This window comes from Sus scrofa, chromosome 2, assembly GCF_054392235.1.
Source record: "Sus scrofa isolate SSC_HxYL_T2T_F1_AM1 chromosome 2, Sscrofa_HxYL_maternal_Yorkshire_Landrace_v2.0, whole genome shotgun sequence".
NCBI classification, from domain to species: domain Eukaryota; kingdom Metazoa; phylum Chordata; class Mammalia; order Artiodactyla; family Suidae; genus Sus; species Sus scrofa.
The window spans coordinates 998,217-1,026,060 of record NC_139384.1 but is presented as its reverse complement, the minus strand read 5'-3'; the positions used below and the strand labels follow the sequence as shown (position 1 = coordinate 1,026,060).

Sequence of the window (27,844 nt, the reverse complement as noted above, 5' to 3'; positions counted from 1 at the left end):
ACACGAACAAAGCACCCGAGTCACAGGGACAGTGAGTACGTGGAGGAGCAGGGACCTGAAGCCCAGGCCACCAAGGGGACGTGGGATCACTGGTGGTGGGGCAGAGAAGGATGGTGCACCTGGGGGACAGCAGCTGGATGCAGGCGGGGTCCCCCAGGGCTCGCATTCCTCGGGGGGATGGTTAGGGCCATTGTCCCGGGGAGAAATACAAGCCAAGGAGTGAGGAGTGGGTGGTTACAGGCAAAGGCATGCATCTCAGCCCCGGCCACCTGCCCAGTTCTAGAGGTAAGGCCCCTGGCCTGCGTCTGCGTGCCGTTCCTGTCTGAATTAGTACATGTGAAATGAGTCCCCTCGTTCTTTGTCTTTCCTCACTGTTTTATCTCAGGTGGTCCAGTGTGCAGTGTCCCCCCCCCACCGTGAGCTTCCCAATCACAGGGGCGGTAAAGGGGGCAAGGAGCTCTCTCTGCCTCTGGCACTGGCCGAAGAGACTCAGGGTGAGGGGCAGGCCAAGGGCCCCACGATGGCAGCATGTCATTGCATTCCAAGCTCTGGATCCCGGATCCTCGTTCTCAGCCTGCGGCTCCTGCCGGCGGATGGAGATGGCTCCTGTGCTTCCCTGCAGAGGCAGCAGAGGCTCAGCCCTTTCTTTCGGGAAGGAAGCTGCCCTGGCAGATTTCTGTTTGCCTCACTGGCCGTCACCACCTCCGGCCCTGGTTGCTGTCGGGGAGGCTGGATGACGAGGTGTCACCCGCTGGTCTCCACCACCGAGGGAGCAGGACAGCGGGGCTCTCGGGTCACGGGAGAGGCCACTGGGAAGGCTGCCGGCCTGGGAGGTTCTCCAGTTCTGCAGGCCGTGCTGGGAGCACCCCAGTACTGTCCTGCGTTCCTTTCACCTGAACCTTTCTGTGCTGGGCACGGACAGCTCAGCCTTCCCGGGCCTGGAGAGCAGGCCAGGTGGCAGGAGGGGACCCCGAGGAGAGGGGAGGGGCTGCTTCCCTCTGGAGAGATGGGGCAGCCAGGCCGGAGGGGACAGCCGCGGTGTGTGTGTGTGGGGGGGGGGCAGTCTGGGTGTGGGCGGACAGCCAGAGTGCAGGGGGAACATCCCCCGTGGTGACGGGCCAGCCACATTCGGGCTCCGGCGGGCAGGCGGGGCCGGGGGCGGCCCGACGAGGCGGCAGGGCTGCCGGGGCCGCCGGGACTACATTTCCCAGCAGGCCGCGCGCCTCACGTCACTTCCGGCGGCGTCCGCGGCGCGCGTGTGGGAGTGAGTGAGCGAGTGTTTACTTCCGGCCGCCGCCGCCGCCGCCGCCGCGGGCTGAGGGCCGAGCGAGTCGGGCGGCGGGCGCGGCGGGCCCCGCGCAGCCATGGACTGGCTCATGGGGTGAGTCGGGCGGCCGGGCGGCCGGGCGGGCCGGGCCGCGGGAGGGGCTGCGGGGCGCGCCGCGGGCGGCCCGGGTCAAGGGCATTGGGCCGGGCGGAGCGGGCTGGGCCGGCGAGGGGCGTCCGGGGGTCGGGCGCGGGGCCGCGGCTCCTGGGAGCGGGGCCGGGGGCCGGGCCAGGAGCGGGACCGCGTCCGGCCTGCAGCTCGGGCGGCGCGCGGAGCCGCCGGTCCGGAGCCGGCGCAGGGCAGGCGGCCACACCTCGCCGCTGGGTGTCGGGCGGCGGGGGAGGTCGGACGGGGCTGCTCTCGCCGGGCGCTGCGGGGAACGAGCTTCTGGAAGAAATAACTTTGACGTTGGCGCAGAACAGTTCCGTAAGAGCGAAGAAAAGCGGCGCAACAACCCAGCTGTGTCGACGCGTCGGCCGGGGCGAGGTTGGTGTCCCCCGCGGGCGGCCGGCCGCAGGGCGGAGTAGGAAGGAAGCATCAGCACCGGAGCCCGGGCTGGGCTCTCTCTCCGTCGGCTTTTGTGTTTCGCTGGCTGGGAGTTAGGTAAACATGTAAAACGTCACGTCGTCTTCCAATAGTCGTTCTGCCTAAAACGATCCTTTTTGTTTTTTTAAACTTTTCGCGGATGGGAAAGGGCCGGCGCTGTTCACCAGCAGCGTGGGCCGTCTCCATCGGTAGCTAGCTCCGACTCGAACAGCACCCTGGGGAGTGCTGGAGTCAGGTTCGTTCCTCCAGGGGCCCGAGGTGGCTGTTTTGTGGTCTTCGGGCAGGTGCAAGGGCTTGTCTAGACCCTGAAGTCCTGGAAGGGAGGTGAAAGGTCCGGGGTGTGTTTCTGCCTCTGTCCGGCCCTTGCAGGTGTAGACGGAGTGGAGGGTGCTGTCAGGAGAGCCAGGGAGGTGAATGAACCCACCCCCACCTGCAGGTTCAGTCCGGGAGGGGTGTGGAAGCAGCATGGGGGGAGAATCAGGAGGCCAGAGAAAGGCGCTGAGTGTGGTGGGGCGGGCCTGGAGCCAGAGCGCGGGGTCAGGGCAGCGTGTGGGTGATGCAGGGGCCAGCAAGGCGCAGCACGGCTCCTCTCGCTTCTTGTAGGGCCATCCCAGCCTTATCACATTCGCTGTGTGACTTTAGGTGGTCCGTGCTTCACCAGACCTGCTTTTCAGAAGTCGTCTGGGAGGCGGAAGTTCTGGTCCCTGCAGCTGGCGCCGGGAAGGATACACTGAAGCGACAGAGAAGGGCGTTTGGCCCGGTGCTCGGCAGTGGTGGGTGTGGCTGCGGCCAGTAAGGAGAGGTGTTTGTAGGCCTTTGTAACCCACAGGCACCCAGAGTTGAGGGCAGAGAGCAGCGTTTGCCTTCTTTTGAGTCGCAGACACTTGCTTTCTGCCTTTATCAGGAGGGAGTGAGCTGGGGACAGCCCGGCCTTCTTGCGAGTCTTTCAGAGGAGCCGACTGTTGACTGGCCGTGTTGAATTCGCAGGGCTTTGTGTCGGGAGGACCAGCCAGAAGGACCAGCCTGATGAGCTGGGTGGCTGAGGGAGCAGCCTCTTTTGTCTGCATGGGGTTCTTATGTGCTCTTGTCCACATGGAGTGGGTACCCTGTCCCTGGAAACTGCCCGGCAGTAGGTTTTTAAAGCGACCGAGGTCTGTGCTGTGGACTTTTACTGTCGTCCCTGTGAACAACCGGTGATGAGCTCAGCCTGGCTTCCAAGGGTCTGATTCTTGAGGCCCTTGTCAAGACTTTGGCAACCAGGCAGTCGTCTGGGCAAGGTCAGCGGAGCCCTGACTTCCCCGTGCTGTGGAGGCTGCTCCTGGTGTTGGAGGAAGGCAGCTTGAAAGGGGCAAGGCTGGGAGTGGCCGCTGTGGCCTCTGGGAGGCAAGAGCCGTCCCCGCTGCCCGGCTGTGATGTGGGCAGTCCCCAGAGGATCTGGGGGTCCCAGAAGGGTTAGGCTGGCGTTTGGTCGTCTCTGGGCATGTGTTTTTAAATGTAGTGAGGTTGCATAGTGGACTCTGTGAGTCATGAGTTCTTTAACGCCCCCGAAGTGGTGTAATCTCAGCAGTCGGGTTCTCATCTTCTCGAGACCTCGTTTCCAGGGTGGTGTCGCGGGACCCTAGAGCTGGGAAGGCCCAGGTGTCCCTCTGTCCCTCCCGTGTTTGCTGAGCATCTGCAGTGAAGGATGAGGATCTCGAGGCCCAGACTGCACGGCTGCAGAGGGAGTGAGCGGCAGAGGCCGGGCCTCCCACTCTGGCTCACCCCTCACCCCACCCGGCCCCCGAGAGGGGCACGGAGCCAGCCAGGGGCGTGGGAAGGCGCTTGCACCTGCCGGCCGCCTTTGACCTGCTCAGTGCTGGGCCTCAGATGCCCGTTCACCTTTTAGCCAGGTTTCAGCCTGGAAGAATTGAGGAAATGCCTCTTTTTTTTTTTTTTTTTTTTTTTTTTTTACTGTTTCTTGAGATTTTTATTAAGGTTGTCTGGAGTATATTCCTCTTTTAAACGTTTTTTGTTTTTTTTTTTCAAAGAAAAAGTTTCTTTGCATCAGTTCATCTCAGGTGGCAAAGCATGGACTCAGCTGTAGTGGCAAAGGGTGCTCCCTCCCCTCCTCCTCTGATCCCTGTCACCCCCGGAGAACGGAGAACGGTTTACAGATGTGCCAGCAAAGCCCCATCTTCCCTGCCCCGAAAGGGCTCTGCTGAGTAATGCTGGCCGCCTTATCTTGGGCCGGGCCTGCTGGGTCCGAGGGAGGGGAGCTCCTGCAGGAAACCTGCTCGGGAAGCCGGAAGTAAGCCAGCAGGTCTCAGCCTGCTGCCGGCCTCCGCCGCCTTCCTGGGGGAGAGTCTGGCGGGGGCAGCTCGCGGCCGCCTGCGCCCTCTCGCCGGCCGGGCCTCGGGTGGGCGTTGCGCTGGCTGCCGGAGGAGGCGTGTGACCTTTTGCAAAAGTCACTCTGACTCGGAAGAGGTTTCCACGCCACGTGCGGGTCGCCTCTTTTGTCCTCGGCTCTCCCTCTGGACAGCGGATGACAGAGTGGCCCTGGCACCCTTGACGCCGGGAAGGACGTGAGCCCCGGAGCCGGGGAGCGCGGGCCTTTAGGGGGAAGGTCGTCCTTAAGGGTGCGCGGTGCGGCCTGTGCTCCATTTCCTCTATGGGCATCCGGGCAGCGGAGAGGAAGCCGCCGGCCCGGGTGGGGCCGCAGGTCAAGCGTGCAGGGGCCTGGGCCCGGGACCCTCCCAGAGCCCCCTGCCCGGCGGGCGGATGAGGCGGCCTGAGCTGTTGGTTGGAACTTTGCAGCCCTGGCGGCGGAGGCGAACATCCGGCCTGGCAGCGCTGCCATGCGGAGGCCAGCACTCGGAAGGGCTGAGCGGCCGTGGTCACTGCCCCCGCGGGCGCCGGCCCGGCCCGACCCCTCGCTCTCGCCCTCGCTCGGTCTCACCTGGGGACCCGACCCCGAGCGCCCGGCCTGAGCTCGCCTGCGTCCTGGGCTTCCTTTTAACGGCCTCGTCGAGGTGTACGTTCCGTGCTGTAAAGCCGCCGTGCTTCAAGCGTCCAATTAAGTGATTTTTTTTAGCAAAATTACAGGGCTGCGTGACCGTCCCTGCGGCTTAGGTGGGAACGTGGCCGTCATCCTGGAAGGGACCCTCGTGCCGTTTTCACCCTGTTCCCACCCCTCCGCGGGTGACCCCTGATTTGCTCTCTGCCTCTGCGGATGTGCCTGTTGTGGGCATTTCTCACGGCACCCGAGTGGGATCACCGCACGTGGTCTTTCGTGGCTGGTCCACCCGGGCTGCCCCTTGTATCTGCGGTTCCTTGGTGCCTTGATGGTCTGTCGTGTGATGTCCCCGTCCTCTCCCGTGACCTCTGGCTCCTTCCTGCTTTTCACTGATCCTGGGAGGTGCTGCCGTGACCCAGCCTTTTCCAGCAGGGAGCGGCCCCTTTCTGCCCCCGTCCCGCCTGCCTTCCCTGACTGTCGTGGGCCAGGCCCTGCGACGGAGGCCAGAGTGAGTGGGCTCAGCAGGGTCGTTGGGAGGGTGCATAGGAGTTTCCAAGGAGAAAGGAGGGGAGGTGGTGGCTCAGGAAGGAGGAACGGCATGTGCAAAGGCACAGAGGCGCGAGCAGAGGAGCTGTTCCCGGCCGCCGCCGCCGCCGCCAGTGGCTGCCCACCACGGCCTCTTCTCTGGATGCTGGGAAAGCTGGACTGGTGTCCGGAACTTTTGATGGTTTGGGGGGTGCTGTTCGCTCTGTACATGAGGGCTGGGATCAGCTCTGAAGCCTTCGAGGGGGGTTGAGGCCGCTGCCGGGCCATCTGGCTTGGAAAGCTGGGTGCTGGAGCCACTCCGAGGGAACACCCCCGTCAGTGTCTTTGCAGCTGACGAGGACACTGGAAACCACATCCTGCTCTTGCCGTGGCCGTGCCTGCGGGGGCTGAGCCCCGGCACCGCGTGCTGGTCGGGATGTCCTCCTTTGGTGGGCTGCCTCAGCCCTGGGGCCGGTCTCCTTCCCAAGCGCGACTTCGGCGTGTGGCCCCTGCTGGCAGCCGCCGGGTCCGGTCCGGAAGAGCGGGTGGCGCGTGCTGTTCCCGACTGACTTGGCTGGAGGGCCTGCCATTCTTTGTCTTCCTTGGGTTTGTTTTCTTTTCTGCCCAGGATTTCTCCCAGCCGGGGCGCACCCGCGGTGTCCAGGCTGTTCCCAGGGACGGAGCCTGGGAGTGCCGAGCAGGAACAGTTGCAGCTGGAAATTGAAACATGGAAGCTGGGGTTCCCGTCGTGGCGCAGTGGTTAACAAATCCAACTAGGAACCATGAGGTTGTGGGTTCAATCCCTGGCCTCACTCCATGGGTTAAGGATCCGGCGTGGCCATGAGCTGTGGTGTAGGTTGCAGGCGCGGCTTGGATCCCGCATCGCTGTGGCTGTGGGGTAGGCCGGTGGCTACAGCTCCGATTCGACCCCTAGCCTGGGACTCTCCGTATGTCGTGGGAGCGGCCCTAGAAAAGGCAAAAAGACGAAAAATAAAATAAAGTGTGGAAGCTTAGGGAGAAGAGGAGGTGGTTGGCGGGTGTCCTGGCCACGTGTAAACGTGGTACTGTTTGCGTGGAGCCGCATGGCTGTGGGCCGTGGCCACGTTCCCCTTGTCGCCAGGTTTTCTGTGCTTTGAGGACGTTTCCTTTGCTGGCGCAGGAGCCGCCGTGCACTTGCCCGGGGTGGCACGTTCGTTCCGCCCCTGCGGTTGTGCGCATCTGTCCAGGGCTGATGTGGAGGCTGGGGCATGGCTTAGTTCCTTTGAGCCGTTGCTGCCGGCGACTTTGGGTCGCTGCTCGTGGAGCGTTTCAGGGTGGCGTGCAGGCTCGGCGCTCCCAGGACAGACGCGGGCGATGGTGGGAAGAGGGGCCGTCCCGCCCCCTCTCCGACCTCTATGGTTTGGCCTGCATCACCTGCTCTGCTGGGGCTGGGCCGCGGACCACAGAGGGACCTGGCAGCACAGGCGGCCATGCGTGGGTTCCGGGCTGGGACAGGCTTGGGTGAGCCTTGTGCGTCAGAGGCCCCGGGGTTTCCTCCCAGCGCTCCCTGAGTGCCACGTGTGACGAGGCACTTTGTCATAACTGGTGCCCTGAAGTGTGACCTCCGACTGGAGGGGTGGGCACGGTTGCTCCTCTGAGCATGCAGGTGGGGGGGCAGGGACCTGGTGGGGGGGCCCAAGCCGTGTTAGTGGGGGCCTGGGGGCCTTTGAGCTGCTAGACCCAGGGAGGTGACGGAACTCACCACGTGGCTGGGTGGGGGGTGGGCTGGTTGTGTTGGAGAAAGAGCGGGGCCCTGCCCCTCCCCACACCCCAGAGGCTTCTTAGTGGCTTTTTATTCAGGCAACGTTTTGCCCTCTGTTAGTCTCTATTCTTTTGGGTGGGGGGACTTCCGCACACGTCAGCAGCAGGAGAGCCTTGGAATTGGCTTCTCTGCCACCTGAACAGGAGACGCGGGGACGCAGGCCCTGAAAGCCTCACGGGTGTGGTGCAGACCACCGAGAAGGAGCCCGGCTCCAGCCAGGGCCTGGGCCACGCGGGGCAGCCGATGCCCGGGGCGGCGGTCTCCCGCCGGGAGCTGTTCTGCGGGGGGCTCCGTTCACGCGGACAGGTACGTCCGTGTGGTTGGTGCCCGAGGCTCTGACGCTGCCGAGAGAGAGGCAGGGGCGAGAACACGCTGCGGCGTGAGGCTGGGAATTCGCACGCACTCAGAACTTTGTACGTATCTCCCGGCTCTGTTCCTGGATGCTCTGGGCGCGTGGAGCCTGTGGAAGGGGCCGTGTCCCCGCAGGGCTGGCCGCTGGCCGCTTGGACCCCCAGCAGAGCGCAGCCCTTGGCAGCGTGCGGGTGTGTCCCCTGTGACCCAGGGCCTGTCTTGGGTTCCCGCCGTGGACCCTGGGAGGAGCCTGCGCTGCGAGGTCAGCCCCGGGGCCGAGGCTCCAGAGAGGCCTGCCAGCACCCTGACGCTGTGGCCGCGGGTGGCAGGTGGGGTCTCGGCTTCCTCACGTGGCCGCTCCTCGCCTGGACGCTCACTGGTCTGGAGCCCGTCATGTTCTCTTTGGTTTTAGCTGTGCCTGAGGCTCACGCACGCTCCAGGGACACCGCTCCAGAGACAGCGCTGGGTCCTTAACCCGCTGAGATATCAGGGAACTCCCCCTTCGCATCCCTCAGAATTGCTGCCCTGGAGGGTTGTGGCTGCTCAAGGTTTTACCATGTCAGAGGTTAACATGAAGAAACTTAAAAAAGTATTCCTCCCCGGAGTTCCCACTGGGGTGCAGTGGGGTCAGCTGCGTCTTGGGAGCGCTGGGGGCAGGTTTGATCCCTGGCCTGGCACAGCGGGTCGAGGCTCCAGCGTTGCCACGGCTGCGGCTTGGGTCGCAACTGCAGGTTGGTCCGATCCCTGGCCCTGGGAACTCCATGCGCCACGAGGCGGCCAAAAAAAAAAAATCCTCGATTTGTTGAAAGAGAGTTATCAAAGCAGGCAGGCGGGAGACAGCTGGACACCCCATTGCTGCAGCTTCCTCCGGGGGGGCTTCCTGACAGCTGCTGGGGGCTGGACGGAGGTGCGGGAACCGGGTGGGCGGGGTGCGCGGCTGGCGCTGGCCCAGCACGGGGCCTCCGTGAAGCCCCTCGTCCCCGCCTGGTCTCTCCGCGTAGGAGTGGCAGGGAGCGCTTCCCTGGCCTCGCCGTGATCCGGTTAGCCTGCGGAGAGGCCCCTGGCGCGGGGACAGCCCGGGAGGGCAGGCGAGGCTGGCAGTTTTCTTCTGTCGGGGTAGCGCTGTTTGCGACATAAAGGTGAGGTGGGCGTGAGACGGGCCCCTCGGTCCCTGCCCCCGGCCGGCCTCGCGGGCAGGAAGGACACGGCAGGCGCTCGGAGGGGCATCATCAGCCCGCTGGAAGCTGAGCCTCTGTGGCGGCTCAGCCAGAGAGGGAGGCTGGAGGGTCGGTTGCCCTGGACTCAGGTCTCTCCTGTACCGGTGCCTCTGCCCGTCAGCGCTGCGAAGGGACCGGACAGGCCGAGCCTGGAGGCACCAAGTGGTGTCCCCGCCCTGAAGGGCCGTCACTAACTCGTGCCTGTTTCTGGCTCCCCAGGACCTGGTGCCCAGGGCCTGGTCCTGAGGGAGGGGACGGGCCCTCCTGTCATCCTGGCCGCATCCGAGGAGCAGGCTGCCGGCCAGCGGGTCTCAGCCCAGCTGACCACACCTTCCAGGGACGCCGGGCAGGCCGGAGGCAGTTTGGGCCAGAGCCGTGGCAGGGGTGGGGTGGGAGCAGCCCAGGGGTGCCGCTCGGCGCCCTGCGGGAACGACCCTGCCCAGAGCCAGCCCGGGGCCAGGCCGAGACCGCTTACCTGGGCCCGGACGTGCTCGTGGTCTCTGTGTGCTGGTGGTCGTCGTCCTGCCCGTGGGTCACGGCAGAGGAAGCTACGGAACCAGGCCAGAGGGTCCCGGGACAGGCAGAGGCCCTGGCACCCTTCTGGGCTGAGCCCAGAGCCCAGAGCCGGCACAGGTGGTGCTTGTCATTTCTTTTTTTTTTCTTTTTTGTCTTTTGAGGGCTGCATCCGCGGCATCTGAAGGTTCCCAGGCCAGGGGTCGAGTTGGAGCTGCGGCTGCCGGCCTGCCCCACAGCCACAGCCACAGCCACGCCAGATCCAAGCCTCGTCGGCCACCTACACCACAGCTCACAGCAACACCGGATCCTTAAGCTGCTGAGCGAGGCCGGGGATCAAACCTGCGTCCTCATGGATCCTCGTCAGATTGACTTCCGTTGAGCCTTGCCGAGGGAGCCGAGGGCCTGCGGGGGCCGGGGCAGGGCTCGAGGCGGCGATGCCCCTCCAGCCTCGGGGAAAAGCGCTTCCTCTGCTGCCCTCTGCCCGCTGCCCTTTGCGTCCCGCTCCCCGGGCACTGGGCCTCGGGGCTCCATCCTGGGGACCCCGCGCAGGCCGCGGAGGAGGCACCCCCTCCCGGAGACGCAGACCTGCCGGCGCCCCGTGCAGACCTGCCCGCGCAGCGTGACCCCGAGCAGGGGCTTTCGGTGGCCGGCCCCTGGGTGTGCCCGGCCGTGAGGTGCTGCACGTTCCCCCGGGGGCGTCGCCGTGCCCACCTGGCCGGGAGGGCTGCCCGCGGCGCCGGTGGGTCGGGGTCCGCTGCGGGCGGGCGGGTGGTCCGTCTGGCCTTGGCTGGGTGCTCCAGCTCCTCGTGCCCGCCCTGAGTCCTTTCTGTCTTAAGGGTGTTAAATCCCAAGTGTTAGGATCTCAGGCCTTGTTCTGGAAGAGACGGGTGAGAGCCAGACAAGCTGGGAGGCGCTAGAAGCCGCCACGGGCGTCTCCCGGGCCCTCCCCTCCTGCCCGCTTCCGCAGGCGGGGGTGCGGCCGCGCCGGGAGCCAGAGCCGGGAGCCCCGAGGGCGGGGCCGGCTGTGCGCCAGGGGACAGCCCGTGTGGCAGGTGTGTGTCTGGACCGAGAGAGCCCCGGGGCCTGTGCTCATGGCTCCGGGGCTGTGCCTGGGTGGGGCCGCGGCTTGCGTGCCCTGCCCTTTTCCTTCCTGGCGGTGCCTGTGCGGGCACGGGCGTGGGTGCGGGGCACCCACCTTTGCATCGCTCCGTTTCCTCTCATGGCTTTGCCATCACCCGCCCCCTGTGCGCGTGAGAGGCCCCTGCCCCACACACTGGTTTTGGCGAGATGGGCTTTCCGGCAGGTGCCTGGTGCGTGGCAGGTGTCCCCGTCACTGTGCTCAGGTTTACCGGCTGCAGGGACGCGGATGTGCTTAAGCCCCTCGTGGCGGTGGTGTCGTGGTGACGTCTGTAATCAGACGGGCTGCCCCTGCTGCCCCTGCCCTTTCCTGGAAGCAGGGCCTGCCGTGTACGGCTGGGATGCCATGTGCAGAGGGCGCTGGGTCTTGGGGCGCCGTTGGCAGGGTGCCGTGCAGCCCGACTTCCGCTCTGTGCTCTCGGAGGGCATCATGCCCTGGCTGCTTCTCTGGACGTGGGCACGGCAGCAGAGGTTGAGAAACGCGCTATGATTCAAACCCTGGTTTTCAAGCACATTCCCTTGTTCCTGCTGGAAGGCCTCCCACCTGTCTGGCTGCGGAAGTGCTGGGCTCGGCTGGGGTCTGTTGAGAGCCGCTGGCATTCGTGATTCGTGCAGAAATAGCCGGGCTGTCCTGTTGTGACCTTGCCAGCGTTTGTGCATTCCCTCCAGCGAGCTCATGCAGCGGGCTTTTAATGATGTGCAGGGCTGGTCTGTCACTCCCCCGCCGGGGCCACACGGAGTGGGGGGCCTGGGCCGGCCCCTGGTGAGGTTTGTGCGCTGTGCCTTGTTCCCCAGGTGTCACCTCCTTGGTGGACTCGTGGTTCTCAGTAGGAGCATTTGTGGCTCTGTGGGTGCTGGGGTCTGAGCTGTCACCAGGAAGGCACAGGGCGCCTGCTGCACTGCTGTCCTAAGATGGCTCTGGGCAGGGGTGCAGCCCTGCCACCCTGATGACAGAGCTGGTGACCCAGGGGCCTCCATGGTGCTCCGGTTCCACTCATACAGGATCCAGGGCCCTGCCGGCCACTGGGCTGGATTCCCGCCCTGAGGCCCTGGCCGTCCACACGGCCCCATTGGGGGGGGGCAGCTGCCCCTGCCCACTCTCTCCTGCCCCCAGTCCACTGAGCGAGGCCAGGGGTTGAACACACATCCTCAGGGATACTAGTTGGTTTTGTTTTTGCTGTGCTACAGCAGGAACTCCCTCAAGCTACGTTTTAAAGCTACAGAACAGCATGGTACTGGCTTAAAACCAGACACAGAAAGAATACGGAGCCCAGAAATTCACCTATGCTTATCCGGTCAGTTAATTTACGACGGAGGAGCCAGGAATGAGCCGTGGAGTGGATGGCCTCCTTGGGAAGCGGTGCTGGGGAAAGCGCACAGGCACAGGCAGAGAAGAAACTGGACCACCGCCTCCCGCCACACCCAAGAGTGACCTCGAGATGGACGAAGGTTTGGGTATAAGCTCTGAAACCGTTCAACTCCTGGAAGAAAACCTAGGCAGGAGACCTGAAGCCGCGACACTCCTGGAAGACCACGCGGGCCGTGAGCCCTCGACCTGGTCGTGATGACGGTGTTTTGAATCGGACACCAAAAGCAAAGACAGCAAAGCAAAAATCAGCCAGTGGGACGCACCAAACTCAAACTTCGCGCACAGCCAAGGAGACCGTCAGCAAACGAGAGAGCCTGCAGGATGGGAGAGGCTGCTGGCAAACCACTCCCCCGATGAGAGATTAGTATCCAAACTATAGAAGGAGTTAAAACGGGCGAAAGACCTAAAAAGACGTTTTTCCGAAGAAGACGCTCAGCTGGCCCTCGGGCGCGTGGCGGGGTGCCAGCATCCCTCCTCGTCAGGCGGCGCAAACCACAGCCGCAGGGAGACACCTGCCCCGTCAGAATGGCCAGCGTCGGAAAGTCTGCAGGTTGCAAGTGCTGGCGAGGGGCGTGGAGAAAAGCAGCCCCGTTCACTGCTGGTGGGGTGGTAAGTTGGTGCCGCCAGGTGTGCACACAGCATGGAGGTTACTCAAGAAGTGAAAAGTGGTTGGAGGTCCTGTTGTGGCTCTGTGGGCTCAGGCCCTGATGTTGTCTCCTTGAGGGTGCGGGTTCGATCCCTGGCCTCCCTCAGAGGGGAGGATCGGGTGTTGTCCCAAGCTGCGGTGTAGGGGCTGGTGAGGCTCAGCCCCGGCTCGCCGCGGCTGCAGTGTAGGCTTCAGATGTAACTCCCAGGTGTCGCGGGGGTGGCCGTAAAAAGAAAAGAAAATTGCAAAGCTAACTACCACACGACCCAGCAGGCCCACTTCTGAGAGTCCGTCCGAAGGAAAGAAAATCATTCTCTTGGCGAGGCTCCTGGGCCTCCCCGTCACCCTCGCCACGGTGTGGGAACGGCCCAAGCGTCCCTCGCTGGCGAGTGGACAGACGGCGCGTCCCTGGATGCCCCACACACCGTGGAGGCCAGCCTCGGGAAAGCACGCTCCCGGCGCTGGGGAGAGTGAGCCCGGCCGAGAAAGAGAGCAGCGCGTGCGGTCACATGTGGCGTCTGAAACATGTCACGCGGAGTCGTCGAAGCAGAAAGAGGTCGCGGGGGGACGGGGGTGGGAGGCTGGCAGAAGGGGGCGAGCGCTCAGAAAGTAACCCCCGCTCATCCTGGCCGCCCTTCCTCTGTTGCCGCCTTCCTGGGGTCCCCAGACAGCCCTGGGCACAGCACCCAGCTCAGCCGTACCTGCGCCACACACCCGCCTGCCAAGGGCGCCAAGCAGCACTGCCCGCGGGGCCTGCCGGCGAGAGAGCTGCCCGGCTGCGTGGGCCCCATCCCGTGCTGAGCACTCACGCGGGGACAGGGATGGGCTCCTCGACCCCGGTCCCAGAAGGGACCCCGCCCCGAGTACGGTCGTGGCCCCCGAGTCTCGAAGGGAGAGGGGGGTTCACCGTGGACGTTGGGAAATAGCAGCCGTGGAGAGTGACAGCGCCCCGAGTGGGGCCCCCAGGGACGCAGACCCATCCGCGCGTGACTTGGGGCAGGGCCCTGGGGCACAAGCCAGGTGCCGCCTGCCAGGCCCGAGCTGGTGGGGGGGCGGGCGTGGCGGCGGCGCTGGGCGGGGTCTGCCAGGCCGAGCGTGATGCCCTGGGCGTGGGGCTGCCGTGAGGACCTGTGGAGGGAGACTGCGGAGCAGCGTGCGGGTGCAGGCAGCCCGTGCTGGCTCACGCCGTCCCCGTGTGTGTGTACACGTGTGTGTCTGTGTACATGTGTATGAATCGTGGCCCATACCTCACACCATTCAGAAAAAAATCTGAGCCAGGAAGAAGGCAGGCCATGCAGCAGCTTTTAGAGTCCAGCGGCCTCTGGCCACGTGTGGTCCCAGAGCCCTGGCCGTGCGCTAAAGCCTGCAGTGCCCGGGACCTTGAACAAACAGTGGAGAGTGTTATTAAGGTGCTTTTTTTGGTTTTCTTTTGTGTAAAAGAGGAAGAAGCTTCATCGCTTTGCCAGGCTAATGCCCTGAAGACTGTGCCCCGTGGAAGGCTGTGCGTTTGTTCTGTGCCGAAGTGATGGTATATGGGGTTAAACCGTATCATTAAATGAACTCGACCTGTGTCCTTTTACTTTGTATTTTGTTTTTGCTTTTTAGGGCCACACCTACAGCATATGGAAGCTCCCAGGCTAGGGGTGGAATTGGAGCTGCAGCTGCAGGTCTGCAGCACAGCCACAGCAACGCCAGATCCGAGCCGCATCTGTGACCTACACCACAGCACACGGCAACACCGGGTCCTTCACCCCCGAGGGAGGCCAGGAATTGAACCAGAATCCTTATGGACACTAGTCGGGTTCATAGCCTGCAGAGCCACAGCAGGAACGCCTCCTTTCACTTGTTAAGTGTGGCTCCTAAACGCACTGAGGTGCGTGGCTTGTGTTTGTGGCCTGTGCTGTAGCTCTGGGACAGCACCCTTCTTTTTCCTTGGGTCAGGAAAGCTTGGGTTTTTGCTTTTTTTTTTTTTTTTGGGCCGCACCTGCGGCATATGGAGCTTCCCAGGCTGGGGTCGAATCGGAGCTGTTGCCACCGGCCTCCGCCACAGCCACAGCCACGCCAGACCCACGCCGCGTCTGCAGCCTACAGCACAGCTCACGGCAACGCTGGATCCTTAACCCACTGAGTGGGGCAGGTGTGGTTGTCAGAAGGGCTTTGGATCCAAGGAGACCAGAGGCAGGGAGCCTGGCCCGGGGCAGGTGCCGAAGCGCTGAGGGGCCGACCCCAGCCTTGCCGCTGAGCCGAGGCTCCTGAGCGAGGGACAGGAAGGTCCCGGGCCTTGAATGTGCCAGGCCCCCATCGACCTGTCGGCGGTCAGCCGCCAGAACCCCCTGGATCCGAGGGCCGCAGGCACGGAAGTGTAGTCACGGCATCGAGCTGGAGGCCGGCCTGCCACGGAAGCAGGACGGAACCCACAGCGAGCTGGCCAGGCGTGGGCGCCGGGGTCGGTTCTGTCAGGGCATTGCGCAGGGGCTTCCCTGTCGGGCAGCGCTTGAGAGGCAGCTCTGAAAACAGCAGCCCCCACGGAACGTCCACGCCAGCGGCCAGACGCTGACTCGCTCAGCACACCGCGTGCCCTGCGCCTGGAAGGCGTTTCCCGTTGCTTCTGTTCGGACGCTCGGTTCGGTGTCTCCCAGCCCAGCGCTCTCTCCTCGGCTTTGTGGGAGACCCCGGGGCCTGTAGCCCTCCCCGCCTGGACTGGACTCTTGAGCAGAGAAGAGCTTCAGGTGTCTCCACAGGGTGTCACCTGGGCCCGGGGCCGTGCAGGAAGGCCCCTTAGTGGACACCTCAGCCGGCGGGCTTGTCCAGGCCCTGTGCCCTGTGTGGACTGTCTAAGATGAAGGGCCGAGGACGGCAGTCGTCTGTTCCAGAACAGTCTCTAGTCCAGCTGTGGTCATCACCCTAGTAAGAGATCCACTGTGTAATGTGACCCAGGGCACAGTGTGTGTGCGGGTGAATGTGTGGACGCGTGGGGCGCGTGGGCCATGCACCTGCCATGTGCAGTGGGCACCGCCTCTTGGAAAGGGTGCCACGCTAGTGCTTTGTGCCAGCCTGCTGGTTGGGCTGGAGCCCAGACACAGGTGACCGGGCCCTGGAGCCAGTGCTGGTGGAAGGGGTGTGAGCCGAGCACAGCCTCACCCGGGTTGGGGCACTGGGACCTGGGCCTTCCGCAGTCCCTGGCCGCTGCTGCGGAGCAGGTGGGAGGCGGGGCGGGAGCTCAGGCGCTGCTTCTGCTCTCTGTCCCCCTCCCGGGCCTGGCTCCCCACCTGCCCGGGGCCTGCCTCTTGCCTTTCCCTTCCTCTGCTCCGGGGGCCCAGCGTGGGGAGCTCGCGGCCGTGGGTCAGCACCGAGACCCCTTTGGGCAGACGCAGCCCCGGTTTAAACAATGAAGAGAGTCTTTCTCGACACAGGCAAAGCCCCGCCCTCCTCAGGTCTGAGCCCTCCCCGCCGAGCATTTGTGGCGCCCACCCGCCTGAGGCATCTCCGGGGCTGCCGCGCAGGGTCCCAGCAGTGGCCACAGTGCCAGGGCCATCTTCTTGTGTAGCAGCCCCAGCTTCCACCCCGCTCTGCCCAGGCTCTGGCCTTGCCTGGCAGGGGTGTGGCTGGAGCGCTGGGGGGTGCAGGAAGCCTTTGGCGGGTCCTCGGTGGGCTGCACCCCTCCCACCACGTGCCCGCTGCCGTGGGTGTCGCTCTCCCTTGGGCTGGACTCTCGTGCCCTGGCCACCCCTCTCTCTGCCCTGGGGCTCCGCCTGCCAGCTGCAGCCTCCTGGCCCTCTCCCGACTGTGTCACAGTCTTCTCTGTGCCCCAGGGTCTTTGCACGTGCTGTTCCCTCCACATTTTTATTTTGGTCTTTTTGTTTTCTCAGGGCTGCACTTGTGGCGTTTGGAGGTGCCCGGGCTAGGGGTCTAATCAGAGCTGCAGCCACCACCAGCCTACACCACAGCCACAGCAACACCAGATCCGAGCCGCATCTGTGACCTACACCACAGCTCACGGCAACGCCGGATCCTTAACCCACTGAGCCAGGCTGGGGATCGAACCTGTGTCCTCACGAGTGCGAGTCGGGTTCGCTGCCCCGGAGCCACACTGGGAACGCCCTCCGCATCTTGCCCGGCTTGTCCTTCGTGTGGCTCGGGTCTGGGTGCCGATGTCCCCGCTCCAGAGGGCTTGTCCCCGACCTCCCTTCCCTGCTCTCCGCCGCCCCCTCCACCGCTGTCCACGGCACTCGCTCTCCTGAGGGACCAGAGGGGCTCCGTGCATGGGCACGTCGGTTTCTGGAGGCAGGGGTTTGGGCGGCATGGCATCACCTGGCCCCAGGTGGCTGTGTTCCTGGCACTGAGCGGGGCCGGGCGCTGTGTTTGTGGCGCTCATCGCAACGCAGGTGACTGATCTGCCGGGCTGCCCGGGCCTCAGCCTGCGGGGGGCCGGCTCCCTCCCCGCGCCCGCACCCTCTGCTCACTGCAGACACTGAGGGGGCGCCACCCGAGGCCTCCCGTGGGTGGGGTGGTGACGGCGCCCAGCTGCAGGGGGCCGTGAGCTTGAGGTGGGCTTCGGGGCCTCGGGCTTGGGGCCCAGGAGGGTCGCGGGAGCGGCCAGTCGCCGCCCAAGGGCCCTGCGTCCAGCAGAGGGCGCCCCGAGCGCGCAGGAGGCCGCACCTGGGCTGCCAGCTGCTGGGCGGCCGGGAGGGCGGGAAGGTGGGCATCCTCTCCAGCGCTCCAGGGCTGCCCTCGTCCCCTTGCCCCCACCCCCACCCCGCTTGCTGGGATTTTGTTTGAGGGATCCTAGGCGGCCTGTGACCACCCTTGTCCCGCTGCACCCCAGGGTGCTGGCCTCTGGGCATCGTGTCCGTCTTGTGCTTGTGCCCGTGTTTGGTTTCCTGCTGAGCCCTGCGCTCTGGGGACCCCCCGGCTGGCTGTAAAAAGTGCCAGTGTTGCCCACCTTTCCCAGGGGCCCCCAAGGGGAGAGGCTGTATTTTGCCCACCAGTGAACTCGAGTTAAGTGTTTGCTTCTTGTGTCCCCGGGGGCCCGTTCTCCACAGAGGCCTGAAGCTGGGGCAGCACCCCTGCAGGATCTGGGGCTCTGCCTGCAGCCCCTGCAGAGGGGATGGGGACCTCTCTGAGCCACAGGCCTTCTCCACGTGCTTTCAGAATTTCCAGAGAGGCTCGGACAGCCCTGAGTGCGAGATGCGGAGTGAGCCAGGGCTGTCAGGGTGCCTGTTCTGGGCAGGCCAGGGCGCGCCTGCCTCCTGCGGGCCCTGCCCTTCCTGTGCGGCCAGGAGCCCGGGTTGGCAGCCTCTGCTGGGCCGGGTGGAGTCCACTGGGCAGCAGGTCTGTGCTTTGTCCTTGGCCTCTGGGCACATCTCCATGGATACAGGGGTGTCTGCTGGAAGCCTGGGGCTGGAACTCGGGTTATGGCCCATGGCCTTGGACGGGATGCAGCTTACCCTCAGGGTTGGGTCAAGGGGTTTTTCGACTCTGGCGTTTGAGGATAGGGGCCAGGCGGAGGGGTCTTCCTGCTGTGCTGCCTGGGAAGCAGGCAGGGGCTGAGCTGTGGGCGAGGCTGTCACTGTAGGAGGAGCTCCCTCTGCAGCTAGCCACCACCGTAGGCAGGGCCTGCCTCTGTGAGCCTGCCGGAGCTGGCTGGGAAGTCCTGCCCGGGACAGAGAGGAGGGGGTGGGCCTCAGCTGGTAGCCAAGTGCTGGGGGGCCGTCGGGGGTCAGGAAGGGGAAGGAGAGCTGGGGGCCGCCCGCCCACATCCCGTGCCCCACTCGGCCTGATGCTTCCAGAGAGTGGCTTGGACTTGTGCTCAGAACCTGCCCCCTCCCCAGTCCCCCTGGGATGAGGGCTGAGGGTTCCGGAAGGACGAGACAGCAGAGTCGGGTGCTGGCAAGCGGGTGGCAGGTGGAATGCAGGTTTGTGGAAGCTGAACCCGGAGCGAGCTGGAGAAGCTTCTCTGAGGCCCCAGGAGCCTTTGGAGGGGCTGTTGGAGTTCTAGAGGTGCCTGTAAGAGGCAGCTAGACGCCCCCGCCAGCTCCCCTGGCGGCCTCGAATCTGAGTGTTACCGTCTGGAGAGCCGAGTCCCAGGACTGCCCCGGGGCCCCCATCATGCGCGCGCGGCTCCCGCGGCCACGACGGTGAGGTTGCCCGTCCCAGTTCCGGGCCGAGCCCCTGGCCGCTGTGGTCCCCGCTCCAGGCAGAGGAGGGGGCGGCTGACCAGCACCAGGGGAAAGGCCACCGGACACTCACAGTGGAGGGCGGGTGTCCCCAGTGCCCTGCCCTGAAGCCGCCCCCGTCACCCGGGGCCGCCAGCGAGCGTGTCGGGGGCTCCTCGGCGCCACTTTGCCATGTGAGCGGACGCCGGGGTCCGCAGGCGCCTGTGGACGTGCAGAGGGAGAGGGCGCGGGCCGGGCGCCGCAGAAGACGGACTGTCCTTGGCTTCCTCGGGGCCGGCGGAGCCCCCGCAGGGCGGGCCGGCCCGCGAACAGGGGGCAGCCGAGACGTGACACGGGCCCTCGGAGCTTGGAGGCGCCACAGCAGCTTAGGCAGCTGGTGGAGGGCAGAGGTGGCAACACGGGGTGCGTGTCCCGGCAGGTGGACCGGGGTCAGAAATGGACCCCAGGAGGGCGGGACTCTCGGCCCCAGAGCGACTCCAGAGCGCGCAGGAGACCAAGGGAGTTTGAAGCGACTCGAGACCGGTCCAGAGCCCCAGGAAGCGAGTTCAGGCTGAACGGGCTCCCCCAGAGCTCCCAGAGCAGGGAGCCGGTTGTGACATTTCAGGGCACCGGGGCCAAGGCAGGGCTTCAGAACCCTCCAGAGGAAGGAACCAAACACCCCGAAGCAGGGCTCCTGCCGGGATCCAGCCTGGAGACGAAAACGGCAGGCGGGGCTGCCAGAAGAGGAGCGCGGCCGCGGCCGGGCCCTCGGGCGGGAGACTGACCCTTTCAGCGCACCTTTGGGAAGGGCCCAGCTCCCGCCCACGCCCTTTCAGGAACCGTCGGGCGGAGGAAAGGGGTCTCGGACCGGGAGCAGTCCTGATGGGAGCCGGGGGTGCAGGGGGCCCGAGACGTCCCTTCTGGGTCCCCGTCCGGAGACACTGGGGCCCCGGGGGCCTCAGAGGCCTTTGACCCAGTGGTGGCCTGCTCCGGGCCTGCCTTTTGACGGCTCTCCCTCGGCGGCCGTGGGCTTGCATCCCGGCACCGCCTGTGGCCTCGCAGTCAGCACCTTCCCCGCTGCTGCACAGGTTCAATCCCTGGTCTGGGAACCGTGATCCCGCCTCCCGCTGCTGCCCAGCACGGCCAGGGAAATGCCGGGCAGATGCCGTCTGGGGACCCGGGTTTGCCCCTCAGACCTAATCCATGGCCTCACAAAGCACAGAGGCAGGTTGGGGGCCATGCCGTGTAGCTGCTCAGGGTTCAGCAGTTTCTAACTGCATCCTTGCAAACCCTCGCCGACAGAGAAGGCCTCCGATCCGCCCAACCGCCTCGCCCGCCCCGTGTTGGTGGCCCTGGGGGGGTCCCTCACCCCTTTTGCTGTTGCCTGGAGAGCTCTTTGCCCTTGGTGGGAGGTTTGTTCCTGGGCTGTTAGGTGGCAGCCGGCAGGTGCAGCAGGACCAGGGCGGTGCCTTCCTGGGCATGAGAGGGTCTGAGAGGACCTGCTGTGCCGCCTCGCGGGCTGGGAGGACCTGCGGGACCGCGACCGCGGGGCTGTGCACAGCCTTCTGACCTGCCGCCAGCGTCTTGGCCGGGGCTCCTCCCGGGCCCGGCTCCGTGCCCGCTGTCGCAGGTGCAAAACAGAGAACAAGAACGCAGTCCCTCGGCTCCCAGGGCGCTTCCTCAGCGAGGAGGGTCTTTCCTCCCCGGAGTCCGCACAGGAGCCCAGCCGGGCGCTGAGCGTGGGCCCCGCCGCCTTCTCACAGGAAAGCAGGCGGGGGCGGGGGGCAGGGGGGCCCCGAGGCCGGCTCTGCTCCCCTTGCTGCAGGTCCGGGCCTGCTGACCCGTGTCCGCCAGGCACGCAGACGTGGAACGTTTGTGCTTGCGAGGTGAATCCAGCGGCCTGAGAGAAGGATGCCAGATCATGACCCGGAGCCTTCCCCCGGGAATGCAAGGCCAGCGGACACTTGCTCGTCAGTCAGCACAGCTCAGCCCAGGAACGGCGGAAAGAGAACCAACCTCAGCCCGATGGTGCCGCAGCGCAGGGCAGAATGTTCCTGTACGCGCTCAGCAGGCCAGGAAGAGGTGGGAATGTTCTCGACTGACCGCGGGCCCCAGAAGACACCCCGGACCGCCTGTCGCTCAGCGAGGGGCCGGACCGGACGGCTTTCCCTGCGCTCGGGACCAGGCACGGCCGCCCTGTCCGCCGTCCCGCTCGGCCCTGCGCGGGCAGGGGTCGCTGCGCCAGGGGCACAGAAAGGAAAGAAAGAAATGCTGGAAGGGGAAGGGGAGCAGAGGTGGTCTGGGAAGTCACGTGGCCGCGCCCGCGCACGCGTGTGTGTGTGTGGGTACAGTCGTGTGTGTGGAGTTATGTTTGTCTGTGTATACGTTATATGCGTGTGTGTACAGTTTGTGTGTACAGTTGTGTGTGGTTACACCACGCTGTAGAAAGTCTGGGAGAGCTGAAAACTGAAAAGTAAATTCAGCAACATCACAGGATACAAGGTCAATGTACAGGAATTAATGTATACTAGCAACAAACACGTGGGAAATACAGTTTATAAAAAGTGTTACAGTATAGTTTTTAAAGCTTAGAAATAAATTAAAAAATTGACAAAGCCTCTCATTGAAAAGTACAAGATAAAAAAATAACATAAAAGATAGAAAAGGAAAAACGGAAAAGTGCAGGATGTTACTGAGATAAAGAGAGAAGTGAAGAAACTGATGGCGGGCATAGATTAGAAGGCTTGTGTTGTTAAGATGTCAGTTCCCCCGGTTTAACGCAGACTTAGCACCAGTCGGTGGCAGTCGCTGCGCAGCGCGGCGCGGAGACTGCCCGGAAGAGTTCCGTAGGGACACGGACGTGCGCTGCGCGCGACGTAGCGGACGACCGGAGTCTCGCCCAAGGCGGCCCGAGGTGGAGGACTGGTTCGTTGCAGTGCTCACCTTCAAGCCGGGGAGGTCAAGGCACTGTGTGGCCGCAGGGCCTCAGCAGACCCACTGACCCGGGGGCTCAGAAACAGAGCCCCACTCGGGGCTCTCGGGCTCCGGCGGGGGCGTCAGGCTGTCTTCTTGCCTCTGTGTTCACGCGTTCCTCTAAATCCTCGAGCCTTCGGCCGTAGTTACTGCTGTTGGGAAAGTACTTTTTTATGTCTTTTGTCTTCTTAGGGCCGCACCCGCGGCATTTGGGGGTTCCCAGGCTAGGGGTCCAGTTGGAGCTGCAGCTGCCGGCCTGCACCACAGCCACAGCCACGCGGGATCCGAGCCGTGTCTGCGACCTACACCACAGCTCACGGCAACACCCGATCCTTAACCCACTGAGCAGCAAGGCCAGGGATGGAACCTGCGTCCTCACGGATGCTGGTCAGGTTCGTTTCCGCTGCACCACGGCGGGAACTCCCTTTTCGCACTTGCCTTTTTTTTTTTTTTTTTTTTTGTCTTTTTGTCTTTTTGTCATTTTTAGGGCTGCTCCTGTGGCATATGGAGGTTCCCAGGCTAGGGGTCTAATCAGAGCTGTAGCCACCGCCCTCCACCACAGCCACAGCAGCACAGGATCCGAGCTGCGTCTGCGACCTACACCACAGCTCATGGCAACGCGGGATCCTTAACCCACTGAGCGAGCCCAGGGATCGAACCCACAACCTCATGATTCCTAGCTGGATTCGTTCACCACTGCGCCACGCTGGGAACTCCTCCCCCTTGCTTTTGAGTGAACCACATTTTCTGCACCTTCGGCGAGGGTTCTGGGCTCACCGAACAGGCGCCTCCTCTCCCGTCGTCTCACAGAGCCACTGACAACCTCCAGATATGTCACCACTGGGAGGGGGGGCGGTCACAGACAAAGGACAGAGGTCGGAGTCACGTCCGGGGCTGCTCAGAGATGCAGTCCTCAGGCCAGTCTCGTGGACGGCTCAGTGTGGCTGTGCGCACTTGGACGGGGCCACGCGCACCCATCCCCTTGTGCCATCGGCTGAGAGGGCCTGGAAGAGCAGCAGCCACCACGTGGGTGACCAGCTCGGGTCTCGGTCTTTGCTCTTTTCTGATGGGAGCCCCGGGCACCTGGTCCTAGGGCCAGGGCAGGGAGTGTAACAAGAGCCTGGGGCGCTTCCTGGAGCTCTGCGATTCCAGCTGCCCGGCCGGCTGTGTCCTCCCGCCCCAGGGCCTCTGTGCTCACTGTCAGCCTGAGCGCGGTGTGTGGGGGCACCGTCCTGCCCACGTTCTCGCGTGCAGCCAGCTCTGGTGGCGTCCCCAGTGGTCACCTGTCCCCATTGCATGCTGGCTGTCCCCAGGGGCTTTCGAGTTGCCCCTGCACAGAGCTGACTTCAACTTGGCAGGTGGTCATTAGGGCTTTTTGTGGGACGTGGCCTTGGGGCAGAGGGCAGGGCAGAGGCCAGGGCCTGCAGAAGGGGTGGCAGAGATGGGAGTGTGGGCCTGGCAGACCTAGGGCCCTGCCTGCTGGATGGGGCCTCGTGGCGGGCGTGACCCTGCTGCCCCGTGTGGACAGCAGGCGTCCCTGTGGTCAGACGGAGGCTCAGGCCACGCAGAGCGTCGTCCTCTTTGAGACGCTTTTCCAGAACTTGGTGGACCAGTCGCGGAGAAGGCCTTGGCTGCCGAGTGCCTCCCGCCCCGGGGGCAGCACCCTGGCTGTGTCCGTCAGTCTCTTCTGCCCTCAGTGGCTACAGGCGCAGCCTCTGCCTCAAGCCAGCTCGGCACCTGCTCGCTGGGGACCGGAAACTGGCCGCTGTGTCTTTCCGAGGCTCTCCCAGTGGGGACGCCGCACACCCGGCCCCGCTCTGCAGGTGCCCAGCCAGGAGCTCGCGGGACAGAGCCACCACCTGCTTGGAGCGCTGTCCTGGCCTCGCTGATGGCCCTCTGGCGGGCTCTGCCTGTCCCCACGGCAGTGGCCTCGGCCCTTGCAGCGCCTGCGCGGTGCCCCTTTGAAAAGGCAGTCAGGACACTCCCTCTCTGCCCAGGCTTTGCGGCCAGGCCTGTAAAAGGAGCAGCTGTTTGTCTCTGCCCGGCCTGGGCCCTTCTTCTCCCCCTGCCCGTCCCCATTGGCTGCCTTCCGGCTCCTGGCTCCCGGTCAGGGCTGCCGGGAGGGAGGGCGGGACTGGAGCGGGGAGCAGTGCCCAGGCTCCCGCTTTCCCGCCGCCCATTCTGAGCTGCCCCATCATGCTCGCAGGTCACGGCGGCCTCCCCGCAGACCGGGCGCTGCTCGGCCAGCCCCCCAAAACCGGACTCAGCTGCAAAATGGTGCTCCAGGCGGTCGGCAAAGTTTTGAGGTGATCGCGGGGTGGGGGGTGCCTGATGGTCCCCCGTCCCTCCCTAGGGCTCCCTCTGCCTGTCTGCCGCCACCCCCCAGGTCATGCCGCCGTGGCCTGGGTGACTGGGGGCTCAGGGCGACCCGGGCCCACCCTTGGGCTGCCCGGAACCGGCCGGATGGGGGCTCTGTTCGAAGCGATGTTCTCCCTGGAATCCTGGCTTCCTGCGCTCGTGGAGGGGTGGATGGAGCCCCAGAGAGACTCTGGGGCAGCACCGAGGTCCCTGTGCCCCGTCTTGGCCCGCAGCAGACCTGCCTGCCCCCTCCCGAGCCCGTGGGACAGCGCCTTCACCAGCGGCAGGTGTCTGGCCTGATGTCCCGGGCAGGGGGACCAGGTTGTCCACCAGCGGCCGGGTCTGGGGAGGTGCCGGGGCCGCAGCTGCTGTAGGACAGCCCAGAGAAGCCCTCCCGACCGGCTTCGCACCTCTCTCTGAGCCGCCGCCCTGGGCCTCAGGGTCCGCCCAGAGGGGTTTGGACAGAGCCCGGCGCCACTCTGGGCTCCAGGGTCCAGGGGTCTCTCGGGCAGTTGGGCGCCTGGGGGGCTGGGGAGCAGGCCCTCTGCCCCCAGGAGGGCGGCTCCGGGCACGTCGCGGGGCTCGGCCTGCGGGGGGGGTGGGGGGCGCTCACGCAGGACGAGGCGCAGCTGCGCTGACCCGGTTCCCGTCTGTGCGGTCATCTCAGCTCCTCCGGGAGGGCCTGTCTGGCTCTTCTCCTTCTGTCTTTAACCACAACCCAGCTCGGCGGCCCCGGCCAGCGGCTGAGGCGGGCCGGCGCCTCATGGACCGTGACGGTTCTCTGGCCCACATCTCTGGCCCCCTGGGTTTCCTCTCCCTGGGGGGCTGTCCCCTGCCCCACAGCGGGACTCAGGGGACTCACAGCCCAGCTGCCCTGCCACGTTCAGGAGCCGGGCTTGGAGGGCAGGGCGCGCTGGCCGGGCGCTCCTCCAGGTCTGGTTCTGCCAGGAACGGTGCCGGCCCCACGCCGTGCGGGGCCCTGGGCCCACCTGTGTGCACACGTGCTGAGCAGGGACCGAGGAAACGGCCCCCCCAAGACAGGAGGATCGTGCAGGTCCCGGCCGCGCTCTGGGGGAGGGGCCGAGGCCGTCCCCTGGGGGGTGGCGGCGAGGGTGGCGCCGGGTAGGTGTTAGCGGAGCGGCCGTCTCAGCTGGCAAGGGGAGGTCAGAGGGGCCGAGCGCCCCGAGCAGGGTGGCGTGACGAAGCTGAGGCTGCAAGTCCCGGCGGGGCGGCGCCCGTGCATGGACGGCGGGGCGAGCAGATCTGCAGCCTCGCTCGTCTGCCCGAGGGCCCCTTAATCCTGTAGAGGCCACAGGCTCCGGAGGGCAGGCTTTGTTGGGGGCACTGATACCAGGCCCTTAACCCGGGAAGGGGAGCTGTCTCCACCGCGCAGCCTGCGGGGTCGGCAGGGGTCCCGTGGGGGTCTCCCCAGCTCTCGACCTCCCAGTCTCTGCTCCGGGCGGCGGCTGCGTTAAGACCCCTGAGCACGTGGCTGGGGTCGGGCGGGGCCTCGGTTTTCAGGCCCCACCCCAGCCCGCAGGGCGGAACTTGGGGTTTGGGGGCGGCAAGGCCTCGCGTTTCACCAGCCCGGAGGCTCAGGCTGCGGACTCGGGAGGGCAGGCGTCCCTCCCCGTGACCACCCACGGCAGGGAGCCCTCCCAGGGCACGTCCTGTGGGGCCTGCCCGGCACCCGTGTTTTATTTTGGGGCCATGTGCACACATCTGCAGGAGCCCGGGGACCCTGCTCCCCCATCCCGACTTTCGCCCTCTCCTTCCCGAGGCGCCTCCAAGCAGCCCCACCTGCACACCTTGCCCGCCCTCCTTCAGGGTCCCCATGGCCCCCACACCCCCAATGCCCCCCAGGTGCCCCTCCTGGTGAGGAGGGGGGCTGCCTCCGCCCACCTTTCTTGAAGTCGGGCCCAGCGCTGCCTGCGGCTGCAATGCTTCCCCCGCCACCAGCCCTGTGCCTGGGGCCCTCCAGCCCCCAGCCCAGCACCCATTGTGCCTGGAGGAGTCATTTGTTTTTAAAACCTGGATGCCACTCCGAGAGCAGGTCCACATGAGCCAGGGCATCCTTGCAGTGCCCTGGGGGCGTCCGTGCCTGGGGACCACGGGGGCCTGTGGGTGGTGGGCAGCGGGCCTGGGCCAGGTGACCAGCCTTGTGATGGAGACGATGAGCCGAGCCGCGGCCTTGGCGTCTGACAGTCATTGAGTTCCCTCAGCTGCTGCCCACCCGCCCCTCGTGGCAGGTGGCTGCCCCCGGGGCATGTCTGCCTTCCTTGGGCCCGGGTGCTTGTGGAGCTGATGAAGCAGGCAATCCCCATGGTGCCTCCCGGGCCTGTTCTGTGGGCACTGCAGGGTCTCTTGGCAGGGTGGCTGCTGGGGCGTGTGTTGATGCTGGGGTCACACCCGACAGTCGCGGGGCCTTCCCGGTGGGGGCTGAGCGGAGCGACACTGAGGTTGTGTGGACAGCAACGCACCGGGCCAGGCGTGTCGGCAGAGGGACCCGGCTGGGCCCGTTCCTGGGGCGTGGGGACCCTCGCCACAGTAAAGGCATCAGGAGCAGGGGACGCTGAGGGGCAGCCGGGTGGGCGTTCCCAGGGGAGACCGTTGCAGGGTGTTTCCAGGAGGCCAGGCCTCTCGCAGACGTCCTGTGTCCGCCAGGCGGATGCAGCCTGGGGCGTCGAGTGAGGCGCCGGCCGCCGGCCTGTCTGGATTCTAGGCCTTTGCTCACAGGGCAGGTGCGGCCTTCCTTCCAGGCCCTCCGCTGGGCTGAGGCCTGGCCTCCCCCTCCGGCCCCATCAGGGCAGCCGACCTGCCCGCCCGCAGCCAAGGCATCCGCTGTCATCCCGTCACACCCATGGGGGCGCCCGTGGGAGGGGACGGCCATGGGCCTGGGGTGGACGGGGCCCGCCTGTGACTGCAGAGCCCTGTTCTGCCTGTGTGTCGCGACACGGCACAGGTGTCACTTCTGTGTATTTATTTTCTCAAGTGCCAGGTTGGCTGCTGCCAGCCACACAGGAAGGGGCTGGGCCAGGGTCACCTGTGCCCGCAGGGGCCAAGCGTCCTATTGAGGCGCCTGTCCTGCTGGGGGAGGGCGGGCTGCGGGGCCACCCGCCACCCGTCGCATCCCCAGACAGGCCCTGGTCAGGCTTGTCCCCGCCCTGCCACCTCCCGGCCAGTGCCCGCCGTCTGCTCGGTGGGTGCGCCATGGAGACATGGCAACAGTGGAGACAGGTGACAGTGCAGACAGGTCAGGACCAGCTGGCTGGCGGAGGAGCCACAGACAGAGGGCACCCTTGGCCGTAGGCTCACCGTCTCCCCTGGAAGTGGAAGGCGGGCCGAGGCGCCCCGCTCTCAGTGAGCAGGCCTGTGTGTCAGCCCCCCCGATGCCCGGGATGACGGCCAGGCTGCTGCTGCTCTGCCCACAGTCGCTTGTGTGAAGGTGCCCTCCTGGCAGCCGAGCCTGTGAAGGGGAGCGAGGGGGTGGTCGGAGCCCAGGCCCCCGCCCCTCCATCCCTCCCCTGGATGCTGGGCTGGCCTGGGTGTGCCTGGGGCCAGGGCACAGGCGGCTGCACGCTTGGAGCACGGGGGGCGGGGGTGGTCAGCCTGGGCTGGGCGCACAGCTGGGGGTCTGTCCAGTGGATAGAGTCTGCGGGGTGACTAGCGCCAAGGTTGGCTTGGGGTTGGGTGCCTCCTGTGGGCCAGGCCTTTGTTCCTGGGGCTGGGGACACGGGGACCTTCCAGACACGTGCAGGCTCTCTGGCGGGTGGCATGCAGCTCGGCACAGACCCGGGGTCGGGAAGAGGCCTGGTGGGGGGGGCTGCAGCAACCCCTGCCCCTCTCCAGCGGCGGTCTGTGCTCTCTGGGGACGCCGCAGGGCCCCCGAAGGCTCGTGTCCACACTTGTCCCCAGTGAGCAGCCCTACGCC

At 65.6% G+C, this 27,844-nt stretch overlaps 1 protein-coding gene across 2 annotated transcripts in view; it reads left to right on the top strand.

Moving 5' to 3' along the window:
* Positions 1-1,288: 1,288 nt before the first annotated feature.
* The window catches only part of MOB2 (MOB kinase activator 2), a 34,448-nt gene continuing 7,892 nt past the window's right edge, over positions 1,289-27,844 (top strand). Inside the window, exon 1 of one of the 2 annotated variants that reach the window (XM_021082597.2) lies at positions 1,289-1,381. In XM_021082597.2, coding sequence (XP_020938256.1) covers positions 1,365-1,381 — 17 coding nt within the window. In that variant the 5' untranslated portion in view covers positions 1,289-1,364. Of the gene's footprint in view, positions 1,382-23,733; positions 23,862-27,844 lie in introns of those variants that run through there. The other variant, XM_021082596.2, reaches the window with a different exon arrangement.